Here is a 21,282-nt window from a genome sequence, read left to right on the forward strand (position 1 = left end):
CATTACTGATACCGCTGCTTTGAACTTCCCAGGGACACTGTTCACTTGGTGTATGTAAATTTCCAGAGCAGACCAATCTCTTTCTGATAAATGGGGCCAATTGTTCAGAACACTAATAATCACTATACTGCTCAGCATTAAAAAAAATAAGAGATTTTCCCTTGATTACATTTTGATGATGCTTTCAGGTCATGAAAGAGCCTCGGTCAAATACTCCTAGATCATCTGGAAGTGGGAAGTAGCTGAAATCTGAAAAGAATATCTTGTCTCCACCTAACATTGTAGACTCAGGTGCTGTGGAGGCGCTCAGAAGTGCACCAGCATTTGTTAGATGTTTATCTGAACTGAGCTTGAACTCCCAGTCTCTGAAAGTTCCACCATGCCTGTTTTCAAGAAGAGCCTGATCTTTGCAGCTCTTTCTCACACAAGTGCTGTGGGTGAGGAGCTGTTAGGTCTTTGGCCTGACTCTCACTTTCACGAAAGTCCCTTTACACAGTTCAGGCATCCTGCTTTGGGGATGTTAAAATGAAAATAGATGACATTTAATAGCATAAATGAGAAACAGGTCCTTTGAAAAAAAAAAAAGTGAAATTGGTCTTCCCTAAATTGTTGAGTGCTGACTTGAAAAAGCCCTTAAAGTCTCCGCAAGCAGACTCAAATATTTTTAGGGGAACAGATACCCCAAACTGCAAGAGATCACCTGAGGCAAGTTATGGGGTTTTTAGCTTTCTTCTTACAAGAAATTTTTTTTCCATTACACTTGGTTCCCACATACCTGTCTGAAAGCACTATTTATTTGTTGCAGAACTTCAAAACTCCTGTTGTAATTTTCTCACCTTCTTTAGGACATCTTAAATTTATGAGTTTAAAACATTTTAATATATTCTGTTTGTGTGAAACATGGTAAAGATTCCATTTGTATTTAGTTGGTTTTTTTTTTTTTTTAATATGGGAGACAATGTTTAAATATGTTTTGAGGAGGGGAGAGGCAAGAAAAGCTGTCATCCATCAACTGGTATTAAGTCCAACTTTGAAAGTTTGATGCAAACTGAATCTGACTGTTAGTGCAGACATGATACAAATTAGCTGTGACTTTATGATACCAGCTGTTTCTCTGACAGGGTAAAAGGGCACATAACTAAAATAGCATCTTTTGTTGAAGGCAGTGTTTCCCTTTGTTAAATGTGGGAGCCTCAGGCAAAAAATCACAGTCCTTAGTTATGTGACATGTGCAGTCTGCAACATATTCATGGAGCTTGAGGGGCTTTTTACTGATGTTTTCAAAGACAAGATCATCATAAGTGTTCTATTTTTGCTAGTTTTATCACCAAAAGACAAATCTCTGTCATGTTTTTGCCTTGTGTTAAAACTGAGGATAATCTAAGCACTATTTTCCTTACAAGTATGAAGAAAATATTGAATAGCAAAACCTGTGGCAATGCTGCAAAAAAGAAATCACAAATCTCAAAGTAAAATTTAATTTAATTAATTATTTTCATTAATTGATCCCAATTGATTTATTTTTTTTTACCAGAATCTTCAGGGATTTTTATTCCTTACAAACTAAGTCTTTAACAAACTAACAATCAGTGTTAACTGAGTATAGTTTTATTGAGTCAGCAGATTAGTCCTGAGGCAGATGCAGGGGTACCAGAGCCAGCTCTCTGTAGTCACTTCTTGGGTCTTGACTCATTTCTGGTGCTAGGGAGCTGTGCGCAGCTTCCACACCATGTCGAGTGCCTGAGTGAAGAGGGTGCAAAGAGCCTAGGGGATAAAAGACTCAAGAGTTGATGCACCTGAAGAGCTTTGTGTGGAAGCAGCCAGGATATTCCTTTGTTACCAGAGCTCATAAAGCCCACTCATAAACTGAAATGGCTCTAAGCAAAGCCATTTGGGCAGCTTTATATTACTGTATACCTGCATCCCCACTGTCAATCTATACGACCTTAACATATCTCCTGACTATCTCAGGCAACATAAAGTTGGCTGTAGCTTCTAACTAAACTGAAACAATGTGATTTATTAGGCAATCAAATTAATCATGCTTCTGCCACTTGACTAAGAGCCAGTAAGATTTCAAAATTTATTACATACTCCATTTGAATCAGTTGGGAATGGGGCGATCTTAAGAATGGAGTTTTGTTATTAGTATATTAGAGTCTAACTAGGAGTGCTGCAAGGAACAACACTCAGGCTAGAACTACTAAGACATTGATAATCTAGGCTTAATACCTTATAAACTTCCTTGTGTCAATGGTTACCAGTTCTGATGCTAAATTGAAAAAGAAAGCATCTCAAAAGAGTTACTTTTCAGGTCTGGATTGTGGGGTTTTTTTCAGACAGGTGGAAGTTAGAATGACTTGATGATGTTTTGGCCGTGACAGAAGTTGTCATACAAATCCTGTGTGTCTTTCTACATGGAGCAGAGAAGCCACTATAAAAGCCACTATGTGAGATGGTAGAGAAGAGAAAAATATTTGAACATAGAATTGCAGCAGACATATGAGTGAAAGGGCAGAGGTAAGAATATTGAAAAATACTAACTGCTACTCATAAATTTATTGGAGTAAATTTAAAAAATAGAGTTCAAAAGGAAAGGTTAGGATATAACAGATTTTGCGTTTTTCATGTATTGATGGTGATAATGCGAAGCACAAAATAGAAATTTCTAAGTACTAATAAATAGGTCTTGGTCGTTTCTGATGCAAACATGCAATTTTACTATTTAGCATCTGTTTCTGAAATTATGTGAAGTATTTATTTAAAATGCTTTGCCATGATAGTCTAAGGGACTAGGGAACATCTTGTTCTCATGAATGTGTAGAGTGGTATGTCAACAAACAAAGGTTCATACATGACATTCCATGAACAAAACCCAACCACAAGACATTCTACATTCTGAACAGATTTTTTGTTGATGTAAAAATCCAGCTTTCTGATTGTGGTTATATCCCTGCAAAATTCGAGTATCTTCAAAGAGAGCTTAATGTATCCATTCCATTCATGCAACCAGGCTGAATATGAGAGCACATGCCTGGCTATAGATGCAGACAAAGTAAAAATGTACAGGAGATGCTGGAGAACATGTTTATCTGTAATGTGCAGTAACCATCAAGAAGAAAAAGGTCACATGGAAAACTTGAACCGATAGCATTGTAGCAAGCCAATGATGTGTTATCAAATGTATGATAGCTGCAGAACTCATCATCACAATTGAATTTTATGGCCATGATGTCAGAACTATCATAGCATCTTGCAATACCAAGTTCAGAACATCTCATAATAACTTCCTTAAGAGAAGGGATGATAGACCTCAAATCCCAGAACTTAAATTGGTCTTTTTATTCTTTGAAAGTACATTACTTTTAATGAAAAAGACATTTTTCCTCATTTTGTATTCTAAACTGTTGAGTTATAATGTTCTGAACTTCAGTCAAGTTGCCATATTTCCCTCCAAGATGGTTATATTCAGTGGTGAAATTATGTTGTCTCCTTTGGGTATCTGGGAGAGAACAGGCAATATATTGTCCTCGGCTGGGTCAGCTGCCTCACATTCCCCAAGGTGAGAAGAATTTGTGCAGTGACAGAGTTATGGTCAAATACTTAGGTACCATTTTAAGAACTCAAAGAAGCCTGGGACCACTGGAGAACTCTCTTCATCCACATGGCAGATAAGAGGGTATTCCTCATGTTAAGTTGCTCCGGGATTTATGGTTTATGATAAGAAAAGTCCCTTTACTTAAAGTGCCTTCTGTTTTGTAGATGCTAATCATGCATAACGACTGTGTGTTTCATGCTTTTATCCCTCTTGATGGCTCACTGCTACCCTCATATTCCTTTGTGTCTCAACTTAATTAACTCATAAGGGTCAGCAACCTTTTACTTTTTGTGGTTATTTAGTACCACACTCTGTGACCTGTTTCTTTAGAAGGCAAAAATTCCATTCTGTGTGAGTAAAAGTAGCAAAATTTGACCTTGAAAGTGAGTAAACTTTAAAAACTTGCTTCTGCCAGACAGTGGTACACTGAACATCAGGTTAATCCTTATATAGCTGTCTTAATGGTACAGATTATTCGAGTTTTCCCTCTTTTTCTTAATTCTTTTTTTTTTTTAGTCTCTTCCTTTAAGTTTTTTTTTTTATTTTTCTTCCTTCAACCCAGCCCCATGCAGAGATCTATAAGCAGTGGTCTTGTCCATAGTATGAAAGCCAGCTTGAAAACCAACCACAAAACCAACCAGATCTAGCCTTATTTCAGTTTTAAAACCTTGCTTGAGGGAGCCAGAATCCCTTTACTTAAATGACTTAATTTTCAAGCAGTATGAATCATGCAGCGACTGCACTAGCTCTGGCTAGAATATATTGTACATATGTTTGTTCTTTAGGCAGTAAGAAGAGAATACAGAACTGGAGGTCATTTGAGTTACAACTGCTTGGGGGGATTTTTTTTTCTTTAAAACATTCCTTCTAACAAATGCAGTTTAAATGGGTTTGTTTATACGGCATGGAATTGGAAAGACCCATCTAACCAGGCTTTACACAATGTGGCCTTCTTCCAAATTAATCTAAAATATTTTAATCCCTCTGGAGTTTCTTTATCCTCTGCATCTGTGCTGTAGTGTAGACACATTTTTAACATTTCTTTGAGTAAAATTACCTTTCTTTCCTTCCAACTGTACTGAGCAAGGTCAATGGAGCACTGTTATATGCTATTTAAACATCTGAGATTCATCATATATCTGCAAAACAGAAAGAATCATCATAAAATGTCTAATGAATCCCGACTGCTAGCCAAGCAAGGGAGTCCCCTTACAGATAATGGGTATTAGAAACAAAGAATACATGTGAAATACAGTTTTTACACTTTAGCTTTATACAGTTAGAAATTAAACTGCCCCTTAAGAAGGGGGCAGGGAATGTTTGCAACCCCCAGAACAATTTTGGCAAAACAAACTCTGTTTGAGCCAAATCCTGCAGCTGTTCCATGAGCTAAGATGGTTGTGGAGTCTGCCTGGAAATAAGAGGTCTGCTTGCCTTGTGGGACCAGACAGGGCCTGAGAGGAAGCCTGGAGGGGCTTCTCACTCTTGGGGAAGAAGATGTTCTGAGTCATGGTCAAGCTTCAGAGCTGGCTGTCTCAGCCTCTGGCTATGTGCCTATACTTGGTTTTAAGGCCTCTTTGTTTTCTAGTTCAGTAGCAAGTTTATGGGACTGAACTGATTTTGCTACTCAGGATCTGGAATACTGAGGGAGGCCTAAGTGGTGTTTTTATTCCTATTTCCATTTTTATAAAATTATTTTCCAGGCATTTCAAAAGCCAATGCTCCTCCTTCTGGTACCTGTAGTTCCAATCAGTCTGAAATGTCCACAGAGATTAGATACAACTCTGATTTGAACCTCTGAAGGAAAAATGATACGCTTGATGGCCTCTGTTCTGTGAAGGCACAGTGTTTTACCACAGGACTTTTTTTCTCATTGCTGACATCCTGCAGGGAGTGCAGGGAAACAGGATTCTCTGCCAGTGGGCTCCTTGTTCTTAATCCTAGTGTCCTCTGCTTTTCCCACCTATGTTGTGCAGTGCTGGTCTCCTGCACAAGGGGCTGCAGGGCATGAATTGTGACATACCACGATAATGATGGTTTGAATGATATCGTCCACTAAAAATCAATCACCCCAGGCTGTCCCTGCTTTTGAATGAAGAACCATACCTACCCCAAACACACTCTCCTTGTCTTTTCGTGTAGTTGGAGGTATTTTGGGACCATTGCAAGCCATACAGTAATGGAATAAATTCCAATTGCAACAGGAGACCACATCGGAGGAAAAACTCATTAAGTGCCAAGGGCATTTCTTTCACTTTTCTTACTGGGACTGGAAAAAATTCCCTAAATACTACATCTGGATGTAGAGAAGTAGTGAGGGGAAAGATGAAAAACAATCCTTTAAATTCAGTAGGAGCCTACTTTGATGGTTTGTTTAATCTGCCAGCTGGCACAGTGTTGACTTCTTGCGACACATAGTTTAAGGAGACCTATGTAGTTCTTGGAACCAAGTTCATATTAAGTTGTAGAAACTTAAGTATAAATAAACTGGCAGAACTGCTTTTTGGTACTTAATAGAAATCAAGAAAATGCTTAGTCATCTCCAAAGATATTCCTGTCTCCTTTTTAATGTAAATAACAAAATAATATAGATTAAAGCAGTAGTAAAGATAGTAAGTAAACAGATCTGTTTCAGATATGTGCAATCATATGTATTCCCTGTACATATGATTTGCTTTGATCAGAATTTTTGTAATGTCATTTGTGACACCATTTTATTTGAAAGAAATACCTTATGAGTTTGTGTCTTCTTCAGCACTGTGGGCCAGGAGAAGAGCTGGTGCCATCTATATGTGGATTTTTATTTGCAGCGTCTTAAAAGTGGTGTCACTTAATAAGTGTTCTAGGGTATATTGCACAGGTATTTTATGTGATTTTAAGTGTTCATGCTTCGTGTGAAGGTATACGGGTGCAAGCGAGTGCAAACTTGAAGTGCAGTGTCAGCTGTATATCTAACATTTATACTTTCTGTTCCTAAATGTTAGGCTACATCAAGAAGCATGTCTTCTGTTTTCAATTACTTTCAATATTGGAAAAGCAAAGGGGCAAAAATTTAACTGCAGACCAAACTTTTAGATTTAGGGAAACCTTTAATAATATCTGAAGTGACACTTGTCAGTATTTACAAGGTGTAAAGGTTTTACTTGGTCCAGGTAAGCACTGAAAAATCTGGCTAGTTTATTCGACTTTTATTTTCTTTGTTCATCTTAAGGTTGCAAGCTATTTTTAGTGTTTTTATCTGGGATATGGATTGTAAAAATCCTTCAAGTTTGCAAGCATTATGGTCTGTGATTTTAGTTTGATCCTTCTCTGTACATCGTTTCCAGAGTCTACTTCTTTTTTCAGACCTCTTTTACCATTCTTGCCTCTGTTCCCTTGCCTTCCTAACGCTTTTTTCCACATATTTAATAGGGTATCCTTGCAGAGGTTCTCTCTCTAGTTATACTCCACTCCTGTAAAGCCATCAGATCTGGTGAATTGTGAAGCATCCACTATCAGGAGGCCTCAGTGCACACATGCCAGTCAGAAGTGCAATTTTTTCTGCTTTCTTCATTTTGAAGAAGGCATAACATTTGAAGGCTGAGTTCAGCAATTTTTTTTCAGCTAGGCCATAACTAAGGATGAGGTGACTGAGTTACAAAGTATTATTTGCATAGTATATATAGGCTGCTTTCCTATGTAGACCATTTACAAAGAGATTGGAAATTGTCCACCTTTGTCTGTCTGCCTTTGGCCAAGGCTTTGTGCACATATCTTGTGTACAAAGACCCTGCTCTGTGGGTTAACTGGAAAAAATTTGCTTCATATGCCTTTGGTGCCCAGAACTTAGACTGTGACCAGCCCTGTGTGCTCTGTGTCTCATTCTGAGCTGGCTGGACCCTACATGGCAACAAGGGAGGCTGGAGGGGACCCCACAGGGGTTTTGGATGCTTATGGAAGAGGACTTAGGGAAAGGTAGCAGATAATGCAAGGTGCAGAGATTTGTTGAATTTTTTTTCCATTTATTTTTTGAAGGAAAAGGAAACATTTTCTTTTCTGGACCACACAGGCATTGTCTGAGGCACTGCTCCCAAAAAAATTAAACCATTTATTGGCTTGGTACAGTGCTCAAGTGTAACCTTCATTTGTCACATTAACACAAAGAAAGTATGCATGTCTGTGTACTCTCAGTACTGAGTACACGGGATGCTGTCAGGCCCCACCTGTCTTGTTTAAATGACTCTGAGCCAGGCTCTGTTGTAAGTTTTGGCGGTAATGGTCCCCTGTAGGGTAAAGCAGCGCACAGTCATGCACAAAGTTATGGATGTACCAATGCATTGCTGTCATGGTGTTTGCTGGCAATAAGTGTTTGTGCCTCAATGTCTAGATAGCAGTCCGATTACTATCCAGATTATTTAACAGCTCCTCTCTGCAAGTCTCTTGAGGGAAGCTGGCAATATATTTATCTTGCTATGTCACGTTTTATGCTGGTTCATGCACAACATGTGAGTGTGTCATCTTACCTACTGTTTTTTTGTTGTAAGAAAGCCTTACTGCTGTTGGGTCTTCTGGTTTGGTGACGTTGCGTTTAGTGTTTCCTTACTTTCACCTAAACTCAGCATCAAGTAGGGTCTATGATAGAAACTTCAAATATGCAAATGGCTTGGGAAGCATCTATTTTGCAGTACCCTATTTAAGCTGTCCTGTTAAAGGCTTCACAGTTTTGCTGCCATGCTGTACCTCCTTGAAGCTGGTGCTGACCTCATGCTTCAATTTTCAACCAAAATGACACAGAATTGCTGCTCATTAGAGATAAATTGATATAGATACTTGGCAAAAATTAATCTGGGTTTCATTTGTAAAAGTGACTTTCAAAGTGTGAGTTGGAAAAACCCAGTAGAAGTTTCTGCAGCTGGAACCATTCCTGGTGGAATTCCACAGAATTCCATGATGCTCTGCCATTGAATAACTGGACTTTCAGCTGCAGTGTATCTATCATGGTGATGTGCATTGTGTTTGTACAAAGAAAGCATACAGATACTGGGGGGGAAGATGAGTTAATTGAAGTTTAGGAGCAAAAGAAGAGACCTTGAAAATTTATCAATCATTTCTTCTAAGGAACTGGTTGGATTCAAAATACTTGGTGTCTCTCAGGGCAGAATTAGTAAGATTAGCAAATCAAAGACTTTAGGGGTGATTTTTTTGTAGTGTTAATGTTTTCTTTAAAGATGCAGGAATGACAACTTAAACTTGGTATTGTTGCTTATTGCTGGTTCAGTAGAGCAAGCAAGAGACCCTTCAATTCTCACTAGAGTTTGTGATGCTTAGCGGTAGGCAGAGCTGAATCCTAGGGCTGCATGTTTTAACAGGAAAAGAAAAAGGGTTGAAAATACAAAACAGAAGGCACAGTAAGCTGGCTGCGTTGTATTTTCATATTATTTTCTATTACTTTTTTATGACTGACTATGTAGTTTAATATATCATGATTTTGTATTTTGAAATGCATTCCAGAAAACATGTGGAGTTTGAAGTCTGGCTAAGTGAATGTTGGTGTTGGAGCTTTACCTTAGGCTTGCTTGTACATTTCATTATTTTTAATGATATTACCTTAGCTTTTTAATTCAAGACCTGAGCAATACAGAGAATAAGTGTGAATAGGGTGATAAAATATTCATAAAACCTAATTGGAAACAAATAAGTTCAGACAACATATTGTTGAAATATTCCATGTAAGCATGACGGTCAATAGGGGTGGTGAGCTGAAAAAAGGTATATCCAGATAAGTTATTAGGAGGAATTTGTTCTATGAGGGAGGTGAGGCACTAGAACAGCTTGCCCAGAGAAGCTGTGGATGCCCCTTCCCTGGCAGTGTTCAAGACCACGCTGGATGGAGCTTTGAACAACCTGATCTAGTGGAAGGTGTCCCTGCCCTTGACAGAGGGTTTGAACTGGATGATCTTTTGATCCAAAACCCAACCAGTCTATGATTCTATGATTTGTAGGGCAAAAGGAAATGCATTCTCCTCTTTAATATGGCTTAATCATCTGAGACGGACCTAATCTGTTTCTTAGTGATGTTTGTCAGTCCTTTTCTATTGTTAAGAAACAAACAGCTCCTGACTGGAAGGTGTTGGCATGGGTGCTGGTTTTCTGTGCTATTTCAGCAAGAGATGAAGCTGGCCAGCAGCCAGGGCACAAATTTGTGACAAACGTGCAGGTGCAATAAATGCATGATATGAACATTCTTCTGATTAGATTAACATGATGAAGCTGAAGGTAGTCACTAGTAGAAGCATACAAAAGACAAGGGTAACTAGTGAATGATATCCCACAAGCCATTTTCCCAGTGTTTGAATGCAGAGAAAATGTGAATGCAAGTCAGTGCGTATTTTGGGATTAAGCACTTTTACAAAATGTTTTGGACTACAAAATCCCTTAGATTTCAGTGTTTTGAGATGGGCACCTCATTGTCATTACCTACGATATTTTCACTTACGATTAAACAGTAGTACAGGGCACTGCAATTTTCAGCTGCGCTTTGTTTCTATGACAAAGGCTAAGTATTACATCATTGTTAATGATATGAGTAAAAATAATTTGTTTCTCACAAGTAAGCATTGCAAGAGTGAAAGAAATTCTGCCTTTGCATGTGTGTGCACAAAGGTATGAGAAGAGAAAGTAGCCTATACTGGCATAATCTGAGATCAAACTGGTTTCTGACATGCAGGGTGAGCTCAGTTATCCTTCGTAGTGTATATTAGATGAATTTGGCCTGTGAGGGTGGAATCCAGTCCTGATTGAAGTCTCTGGGAATTCTGCCAGGGATTCCAACAGGACCAGGATTTCAACTCTATTCTGTATATGAAAAATATTTCAGTATCTTCTGATCTTTGGGGAGAACATATTTGAAATACTTCAGAGGACACTTGAAGAAGAGAGTCAAGGGTCAATCCTTCTAACATGAGAACCAGTAGCTGTGCCAGCAGTTTCCAGCTATGTCTTGTTTCTTCCTTTGCCTGCTAATGGGAAATGATAGACAAATGTCATAGAGATCAGAGGTGGGACCAGTATATGCAAATCCAAATGTCAAGAAAAAGCTCTGCCTGGCCCTTATGTTGATGTGCAGGAGGAGAAAGATGAGGAAGGAAGTGGGAAGAGTGGAAATGGCATACCCGCACTCAGCCTTGCCATGGGAATAAAGGCAAATGGGGACTTTCCATTGCGGTTGACTAGCTCTGTGATGATAGGTCCTACTGCTGCATGCTTGGACATGTATTGCAGTGTTAGCAGCAGCATGCTAAATGTTTTCTGACAATTCGGGGATGGTGTAGCTCTGTAATGCTTCCTCAGTGCTGAATTAGATCGTGGATATGAGAGATGGACCTGAGCAGGTATTTAAAGCCATGGATCTTTTAGTTGCAGACCTATGGAATGAACACAGTGGCAGTGACAATGTCTTATAAAAAGCTCCTTGTCAACACTTCCATGTGTTCACCCTACAGCAGCAGGACCTGACACCCAGCAGGAGCAGGAGCTGGCACCTGCAAGGACATGTGTGGCACTCACTGTGGTAACCTGTGCTGTAGCCGGGGTGAGTGAAGCCTGTTCAGCATATACTTGGATCAAGGACCTGGACCATAGTGTGGTGCTGTGGACCACTAGTCTGCAGAGCATCAACTGGGAGTCTCTGTTCTATGTAATCACTATATAGTTTTGCTCAGGAGGCCACAGAGATGTTAACTGATAAGTTGATCAGGTTTAAAAATGCCTAACCAATGTACATAAGCTTTTTTTATTCCTGTGAAAGGTGAGATGGAATACATACCTAATGCCACAGAAACTTTAACAAATTGCTTTTTGACTACCCTGTCAAAATGTTAGGTAATTCTCTGCCTTTTTGTCATAGTCAGTAGTTTGGACATACACATGTAGATGGAAGTGAAATGTTCTGAGAAGAGAAACTGGACTTTGAGCAACCTTCAAAGTTTGATTTTCTGTTGCTAAGTATGAACTGCACTTGGTTGGTTTGCCATTGATGGATTTTCCTTGGAAGTCCTAAGAAGTATAGTTAGATGAAACAAGCACAGGCTAGATTGGAATAAAACTGTGTTCATGTGACTCAATACATTTATTTTACATAAAGTCCCAAACTTTGTTTGGGAAAGAATAAAGCTATTTGATACAAGTGTGTGTGTGTGTGTGTGCACATGTACAAGAATTCATTATCTGCAGTCAACAAGAATACTTGGCCAAGTTTACAGTAACAATTGCAGATGTGGTTTTACATAAAGGAACAGTTAAACACAAGTTTATGGAGGAAAGAAGAGCCTCTTTAAAAGTAAACTTTACTATTGGTACTATATGATTGTCAGCTATACCCAACATTTCAGACTAATGAGGTGGGACAATGGACAAATCAATCCATTGAACTCCACCTTTTGAATTAAAAGAAGTGCCTGTTTCTGAAAGATCTCAGTGGCACTGAATGCTTCTCATGTGGAATTAAAAGGGGAGCTGGGAAAACAATTTCTGAAAGTTTTCTGACAGATTTTCATAGAAAACAGATCTATTGATTTTGACTACAGATAGATTAAGGAACTCTAATTTTCCCAGATATCGCAGTAGAATGCTTGTCATACCTGCATTTCATGAGTGCAAGATTGAACAAGTCACACTTAGACAATGGGTGTCTCTTGCTGAGTTACTGTCAGCTGCAAAAGGGACAATGAAGAGCTTCTCTTTTCACTTTTGAGGAGGAGGAGGTAGAAAGAAAGGATAACGGTAGTCCTAAGGATATAGCAGAAGTCATGGCATATATCCAGCTGGAGCAAAATATTTGTGCTTCATATTGACCAGTCCTTTACTGACATTTGAAAGGTCCACACTTCTACACCAGGGCTTTGGGACACATGGAGAGAGGTAGAAAAATTGGACATTTGGATTAATGGAGTACAGCTTACAAAGCTGTTTGCAGTCTCTTTATGTCAAGCTTTAATGAGACATTTGATCCTTTTTGTGGGAGTAAAACTGACTGAGGCTCAGCTCTTAAGGCCACAAAGTAGTAAATCAGAAGTAGAATCAAGCAGGAATATTCCCAGTTGCTGGGTTGCTGCATCACCCCAAATGTTAGGAACTGGGCCATGATATGTCATTGGATTCCTTGTTCTGCGCTGTTACTTGACTTCTGTAAATCCTGAGGCTGTTTCTCTTTGCACCTCTCCTGCCTCCTGATGCTCGGGATGCAGGAGGGAGGAAACAAGAGAGGAGAAGGCTAGGAACTGGGCATGGTTTCTTTCAAGAAGAAACACAGCATTGTCCTTTTTATTACTGTATTGGATTTGTATGGCAAAGTTTTGGTAGCTGGTGGGCTACAGCAGTGGCTTCTATGGGAAGCTGCTAGAGGCCCAGTGAAGAATGAAGAGCAGAAATTTCCCTGCAGCCTGTGGTGCAAACCATGGTGAAGCAGGCTGTCCCCCTGAAGACCATATTGGTCCTTGGTGGAGCAGATCTCCACCTGCAGCCAATGGAGGACCCAGGACTGGGGCAGGGGAATGCACTCGAAAGAGACTGTGACCCCATAGGAAGCCCACACTGGAGCAGGCTCCCGGAAGGACCTGTGTCCCCATAGAGAGATGAGCCCACACAGGTTTGCTGCAGGACTTGTGACCCTGGTGGGACCCATGCTGGAGCAGCCTGTTCCTGAAGGACTGCACCCCATGGAAGGGATGCACACTGGAGCAGTTCATGAAGAACTGCAGCCCCTGGGAAGGACTCACATTGGAGCAGTTCATGGAGGACAGTCTCCCGTAGGAGGGACCCCACGCTGGAGCAGGGGAAGAGTGTGAGGAGTCCTCCTCCTGAAGAGGAAGGAGCAGCAGAGGCTGTGTGTTGAATTGACCACAGCCCCGTTCGCCACTTCCCTGCACCACTTGACTGGGGAGGGTGTAGAGAACTTGGGAGTAAAGTTAAGCTGGGAGAAGGAAGAGGTGAAGGGAAGGTTTTTTTAAGATTTATTTTTTATTTCTTATTGTTATAATTAATAAAGCTAATCAAGTTGAGTCTGTTTTGCCTGTGACAGTAACTGATGACTGATCTCCTTGCCCTTATATCAACCCACAAGACTGCTATATTTTCTCTTCCCTGCCCAGTTGAGGAAGGGGAGTGACGGAGCCACTTAGCTGGGCACCTAATGTCCAGCCACCGTCAACCCACTATAATTACTCTAGCCCTTTTCTGTGCTTCCTGCAGGTCCTAAAATTTCTACCACCTCCCATGGAAATGGAGTCCTACAACAGTGCAGGATGAAGCTATATTCTGCCATGTGCTGGTTTTGACTGGGGTAGAGTTAATTCTTTAATGAAAAATATGCCAAACTACTGAGAGAGGGTCTGGCAATAGCTCTGATTCATGCTATCTTGCATGGGCAGTCATCATGACTTGCAATTTGCCTAGCAGTTGTCTGCATGAAGTTTGCCCTGGGTATTCACAATGCTGGAGCAGTGAGTGATCCCATGTTGAGGAAACAGGCATGGCTTTCATCCTTGTTGGGCCTGAAGGTCACCAAGAGGAAATCTGTAATTGTGTCATTGTACTGGAAGGGAAACAAGATGGCATGTGCTTGCACAATGCTGTCACCAGACATGGTCAGCATAGAGCCCTGTGCAATAATACACAGCCATGCTAAATTAGGGAATATGCTGCGGCTTGAAGTTTCTTGGCTCAGCTAGGTTGAAGCTAGTGCAGAGGCTCAGCATAAGCATCACAGTCTGGGAGCTTATTCAGTGCAATGGTAAGGTGACTGGTAAGTCTTGAAAGAAAGATGTGTCTGTTTGTTAAGAACCTGAGTAGCGGTTTGCATTTTCACTTGCTTATCATCAGTCTAGCTCACCTGTTTTTAAGCCCCCCAGGTGCTGAGTTGTCTCTGAAATCAGTGATGGGAATAGGGTGAGGATAATATTAAATCTGAGTCAGAGTAGGTGGTTATTTTATTTTCCATACTGGAATTATACAGATGTGTGCTTGTGTGTATATTTCTACCTAAGCCAATTTATTACTTGCTTTCAAAGAGCATATTCATGTTAATTGCTATTAAAGTATTTTGTCGTATATTTACAATTACTGTGCATTCGTCTGATTTTTCCACCTTGAGGAAAGCTGAAAGAAGACAAAATTTTAAACTCTCTCATGGGATGCAACTTAAAGAAGAGTGGGATTTTCATGTGTGCGTTTTGTACCAGGAGGGTTTAATTATGGCTGTCCTTGAAGGAAGCACTTTTTAGTAAGACAATGAAAAGCTTAACAAATTTTAGCAATAAAGCATCGTCAAATGAAGATCAAAGGCATTATGTGAAGTGCAGAGTTTAAAAGGAGACAGCATAACTTGTGCTGCTTTTGAAATGAGTGGTTTTGTGGGGAGATGGTATTTGCAGGGCACATACTTTGCTACGATTCTGATGCAAATAATGGGGCAATACTGGTAAATGCAGATAAGTTACTCTGCTTATCTGTCTTCTCTTAGTCTTTCATTGCTTGTCTTCAGGAAAACCACATGGTTCATCACACATCCTATGATCTCTAAAGGTTCAGTCGCAGAATTGAAGGAAGTAGGGACCCAGAGAAGACTCTTGTATCTGAGGCTGTGAAAAATCTGAGGTCCTGAGCAAGAATTGTCTTCAGTAGTCTCTAGAAGGCGTTTGAAAAGTAAAAGTAAGGTCAAAGATATTTGTAATATTCTTCCATAGGTCCCTCTTCTGACTCTGATGGTGGAAAACTCTTGAGAGTTCACTTCAGACTCTTTCAGTATTATTTCAGTTGTGGAAGGATTGAAAACCAAAAGTTTTATATTTAAAATAAAACTGAATATATTATTTATCTATTTTAGGCTGAATGAATCACTACTTTTAATCTGAAACAGTTTTTTTAGGGACAGTTTCTCTCTTTCCAGAAAAACAGAAGTTTTTTGGTCTGACACCAAATTATTAAAAATGCACAGAGAAAAAAAAAAAAAAAAGGATATAATAAAAGAGTAAACCAATAATTTCTTTGTACACCTGGGAAGGTCACACAGGGAGATGTTTTCACATTTGGCTCTGAAGGCAGCCCCTGGAGTGGAGCTGGGTGGTGTTACATTTAGTCCCAGGACGTTTTCACTCATGAGCAATTCTAATTCAGAAAAAAAAAAGAAGCGTCAAAATGTACATACTCTCAAAAGTAGTTTGTAGAAAATACTTCAAATAATTGGTATTCTTATCTGTAAGGAAAGCAATTTTCCAATCTTCTGAGAAGCAAGAACACTCCCAGCAACTGTTTTATACTCTGTGGAAATACCAAATATTTTTTGAGAGATAAATGAAGCTATTGTCCAAGTAGTTTTCAGAGGCTGAAAGATAACAGATCATTTTGGGGAAGACAGCATTGAATAGTTGACTTCTTCAAGTAGATCTTCTAGCTTATGACTCATTTTCTCGCACTGATATGGCTCTTCTAACTAAAGGTCCTGCTGTTGACCTAACCTCCATTTCCCAAGTGCCTTCCTCATTTTTGAAAAAGAGATTTGACTTGCAAGTCATCTGAATACCATGAAGGGTCTGGACCTCAGTCCTTTGAGAGGAGACACTATAATAAACCCTAAATATCCTCCCAAGACATCCCATCCATCTGATCTTCATTGAACAACAGAAAAGCACCCTGGAGACGGAGAAAGATTTAGAAAGCTTACGGAACTTCTCATAGCTGCTGTGCAGTCTCCCTTATGCTCCTGGGAAAGAAAGAGGGGAGGAAGAACAGAAATAGTTCTGTGTTGGTTATTATTATTCTCCCTGGCTTTCCTCAAGAGAGCTTAAGGTTTTGGAGTCGAGAGATAGTGCTGAGGACCATGCAGGAAGGGAAGAGATGGAGGTACTGGCTGGAACACTTGGAGAGGCCATGGGGGAAATGTGGGTGCCTGGAATCTGGAGCTGAGGGCAGGGAAGGAGTGTACCTTAGTCAGAAAAGTTGGAGAGAGGGATGTACCTGGCTGGATAAGAGGTGAAGGTGCAAATAAATCAGATGTCAAAGCCTGCCTGCTTTGGGGATATAGAGTGAGAGAAAAACTTTGACTTTCTCAGTTCTAGCATATGAGGTGTCAGCCTGACCGTCAGCTCTTTATATTTTAAATCTCTGATGACAGCTGTACTCTACAGACTAAATGTGGTGCAGTCTTAGTTCCTGTGGACGCTGTTATCTGCCCTCTGTGCACAAAAACCCAGCATGCTGCTTCCAACTTGCTCTCTGTAGTGTACCATTCCTCCTTTGATTCTTGTCTCCCAGTGGGGGGGAACCACATCAGTCCTGCAACTCATGGGCCCTCTAGCAAAGGAACCAAGGCAGGATTTACTTGCACACATAAGCTGGAATGAAAATACTTCTTGTGAGAGTTCAGCAGATTCGCTGTTGGTTGTTCTTCAGGGGGTACATGGTGGTAAGAGTAAACAAACACAAGATTTGAGAAAAACACCTTGTTACAACTTGCTTTTTATGCGTATTTTCTAATTGTACGTTTAAAAAAGAAAAGAAAAAGGCAGCAGCAATTGTACGGTCATGATCAGTTTTGCAAAATGAACATCCCTTTGAACCTCCACAAAACAACCCCAGCCAGCCAGATGTGAAAAAAGTCACAACAACGACAAAACTTTAAATCCCCCAATCCAGGAACAAATCAGAAAGAAAAACACCCCCAGGAAAAGTAAACTAATAAAATAACCTTCACAAACCCCCTGCCCTCAGCAGTGTTTTAATCCAAAAAAGGGGACAGAAAAAGCCACAGATTCCCTTAAGTCATGAGAGGCTTTGCTACTGCCAGTGATTTTATGGGGAGGGCGGTTGGACGCTGCACCGGCAGGCAGGAACATAAAGCCGCAAGACAGATCTACATCTGCAAACAGAGCACTTCAAATAATTTACAAATGCACCTTGGCTTTGTTTCTCTCAAACTGCAAGCAGCTCATAAGCTGCCTTTGAAAATGTTAGTCTGCATCTGCATGTTAGCTTTCTCTGCGGTGTAAATGGCTGGTCTTTAAACAGACTGGAAAAGGGTTTTTTTGTGGGGGGAGTCTGGGGGGGGGGTGGAAATCCTCTGAGTGCAGCGCCTAGGCTAGGATTGCAGAGGAAGCTGAGGCCTCCAGCCCTGCACAGGAAGCAATCTTAGAGCAGGCCTTAAATGCCAGATTCCAGGCAGAGTTTAACTAACCACTGACAGCTCTGTAAACAAAGCAGGGACAAAAAGAGAACAGCTTTCCCTTTTCTGGTAGTCATTTTTGGTTTGGGGGCTGCAGGGGAATTCTGTAATACTTGGCTTGATGGGATATAAACCAAGGCTGGAAAGGCTTTGTATATGAAGAGCTGTAAAGGGGAAAATATTTCATGGACTAAATCATAAAAAAGAAGGTAGGGCACGGGGAAAGCGCGTGGATTAAACTACAGGAAAAAGAAACATTACTACTTTTGGTTCTTTGAGCAGGATTTATACCTAGTTTGGCTCCTCCTGGGTGGTATTTAAAAGCTGTGGCTTATTTTCCTTCTTTCCTCTTTACCTTTACTCTTCTAACTTCCTCTTCTTTTTCTTTCTTTCCGAGTTTTCTCATTTCTTCTTTCTCCTTTTTTTTTTTTCCTTTTTTTTTGAAGGAGGGTGGTTGGAACGGACAGATGAGAATTAACTTCTGCAAAACGTTTAGTTATCTGTGCAGCTGAGGAAAATAAGAAATCTCTTGTGCAGTGTTTTTACTGCTTCCAGTAAAAACTGGAAGCTCAAAGTTAAAATCCTGCTGAATTGTTGCTTTTGTTTGTAGAAAAGACCTGTGATGTTACAAATAGCTAGTCTGCGGCTAGCAGATGTATACAGTCCTTACTTAAAGCATGTTGATTTCATCTTTGCTAGGAAACTAAATGCAAGCATGGGCTGTGTTTATCCTACATGGCATTTCATTAATCTTGTTTAGCTCAACAGTATTGAGGAAGTTAATTTTTTTGGTGGAGAAAGAAAATAGTTACAGCAAAATTAAGAAAGCAAAACAAAACTAAATGGACTCAGTTGGTTAAATACTTCCATTGTATTTTCTCTCTCATCTAAGTGGTCATCTCTCTTTTAGATTTGGATCTTTCCAGAGCTCTGAACAACTTGAGCACCCACCATGGATGACTTTGAACGCCGCAGAGAACTCAGGAGGCAAAAGCGTGAGGAAATGCGCCTTGAAGCAGAGAGGTGAGGTATTATGTGTGGAAAATGGTGCCGGTGGCTTGCCTTTGATTAGCAGTGGCTTTGAGTATTTTCGTTCTAAACTCCAAAGTATGCTATAGTTAACCAAAGAGTCCTTGCTAACAATACATGCTATAAAATAGCTTTAGTTAATACCGTGAGAGAGGATGGAAGTAAGGAGTGTCTATTGTCTAATTTTCTCAGGCTGTGGTAAATGTTAAATGGCTTCTAGTTATTTCGTTGTATGGATAAATGTAAACAGTGAATGTGGACTGTGGCCACATGAAATTACTGATAGGAAAACTCATGTTGAGCTGTCATGTGAGTGAGTGGTACACTAAAGGGATTTCAGATGTGGAACTAAAATGATATCCATTGAAAGCTGAGAACTTTTGATATATTAGTATAGCATATCTGTGAATTGTCTGCTGTTACTGTGCAATTGCTGTTGTATTTGTAATGTTTGTCACTTTTTGTGGGCAGCAAGGGTAGCATTTGCTATCAGTTATTGCAGATTTACTTTGGTGTGAATGAGAACAGAACTTGATGTGGGTACGATGATGTCAATTTATGAAAGAAGCAGCATGAAAACACTGGGAATGACTTTTCATTAACCCCATTTTACACCTGTTCAGTTCTGTTTGCCTTAATGGAATTTCCCATGATTTACACTGGAGCAAGCAGGGAAGAAGTCAGGCTTTATTTATTTTTGTATTGTCTTCTCTGATGCAAAGATTTGATTTAGTCACTGCAGTGATTTTTTTAAAAATTTGAACTTAGTTTTAAGCACATTTTGTTCTTAATTTTGTATTTAATTTTACATATGGACTCCATTTTTTTTTTTTCTGGTCTTTCCCATGTGTTAACAAAGCCATAGTGTTTTGGGTTCTGAATGCTGTAGGAGAAAATACATTTTCAGAGAAGTTTTAAATGGAAGTCAGCAGAATGCAATACCAAATACATTTTTTTATTATGCCTGCTATGAGTTTTCTAATAAGGCCTTGCTACATCAGCAGGGCTCTCTAATGGAAGTTCATGGTACCTGGGGGTGGAAATCACAGGTTGATGAGGCGCAATATCCTGCTTTCTTTTTTGAAGGAAGTTTTGCCATGCAGAACTGGATATGTGAGGTCTCATCAGGCTCTGAGTTGAATCTGTGGTCTCTGGAAAGCAGCAGCATTGCCTGATGGTTGAATAAACTCATTTGAAGTGTGGTAGCCAAAGGTGCCAGCCTCCCTTTGCAAATTGCAGCTCTCATCTTGTTGATGACCTCCCCAGAAGGCAGAGGAGCAAATGTGCAATGACACTGAACTGCCTTCTTGTTCCAGGTCTGCCCAAGGCGTGGGGCAATGTATGTTTGTTGGGCAGAGTGGGAGGGATTGCAGAGCGCAGTGCATGGCATAGCACATGGTATTTATATACTTCTAGTATACTTCTGCTTTAAAAAACATCTTCTTAAGGGAAGGTGCATACTTCAGGGTTTGTTGCTAATAGAGGTCCTGGGTGGCCTGTGGAGGATGCTGGGAGGTGTAGTTTGGGAGGTGTTTTCTGCTATGGAAAAATGTCTTGAACTTCCTGTGAAGGCATCCAAGCTCTTACGTGGGTATGCAGACGCTGTGGAGTGGTCTGGGCATCAATGATGTAGCGCAGCTGGCTTGTAGATGCAGTGATGGCCACAGTGGGTTGGAAATAAGGGGCTCTGCCCTTGCTGCCATGTAAGCTGAAATACAGGACTTTAGGTGTGTCCATATGTCACCATACAGCCTGCAATCTTATGCATTGGTCCTAACTCTGGTCCCTGATCACTCATGGGGAAACTAGAGCCCTGAGGAGGCAAAAGCTGCAGCCAGCAGCTCACTCTTGTCCCTCGAAGGAACCTTTCCTGGGGAACCGTGCAGAATGATGGCCAGTCCTGCCCCTGCATGATGGGGAGGCCAAGTGGCTGGGCCAGAGAGTGGTGGCTGCTGACATGGGAAACAGCCTTCTCCCTACCCAGCCATGCCTGATTTTGGGAAGTGTTTTTTCCACATCCGAGGTGGCTTTGCTGGGATGCTGTGTGGTAACCTTTGTGGAGGAGGCGAGTCCCACAGCAGCCTGGCTGGAGGAGAAGGGCTTGGGCCCACATCCCTGTTGTCTGCTGAATCGCTGCAGAAGCGCTTTGTGCCCTTTCCCACACATTTGAAGGCTTTTAGCAATAAATTGCTGTACGCTAAATCTTGCTGCACTCCCTCTGCTGCTGCCAACTTCAAGCATTCAAGTATCATGAGTCAGACCCCTGAAAAGTCACAAGACTGCTTTAAAAATCTTGAGGTCTTAAAAATAATTTTGTCTGGCCTTTTTATTTTTGGTTTGCCTCAACAATAACAGAGCCTGATTCTCAAGTTCAGATGTAACTCTGGGAGCTTGGATACCCTGAAACCTGTCCTGGCAGGGGCAAAACCAGGGAGGATCTGAGCATCCACTCCATTGCATT

At 40.6% G+C, this 21,282-nt stretch overlaps 1 protein-coding gene across 1 annotated transcript in view; it reads left to right on the plus strand.

Annotated features, from left to right (window-relative positions):
- CALD1 (caldesmon 1) overlaps nucleotides 1-21,282 on the plus strand; it is a gene marked incomplete at its 3' end in the record, with an annotated part of 194,682 nt that overhangs the window by 81,983 nt on the left and 91,417 nt on the right. Inside the window, exon 2 of the mRNA XM_080614850.1 lies at nucleotides 18,703-18,815. Within this exon, the coding sequence (XP_080470976.1) occupies nucleotides 18,745-18,815 (71 nt within the window). The 5' untranslated portion in view covers nucleotides 18,703-18,744. The remainder of the gene's footprint in view (nucleotides 1-18,702; nucleotides 18,816-21,282) is intronic.

The sequence above is a fragment of the Psittacula echo genome, assembly GCF_963264785.1.
Source record: "Psittacula echo genome assembly, chromosome: 1".
Taxonomy (NCBI): domain Eukaryota; kingdom Metazoa; phylum Chordata; class Aves; order Psittaciformes; family Psittacidae; genus Psittacula; species Psittacula echo.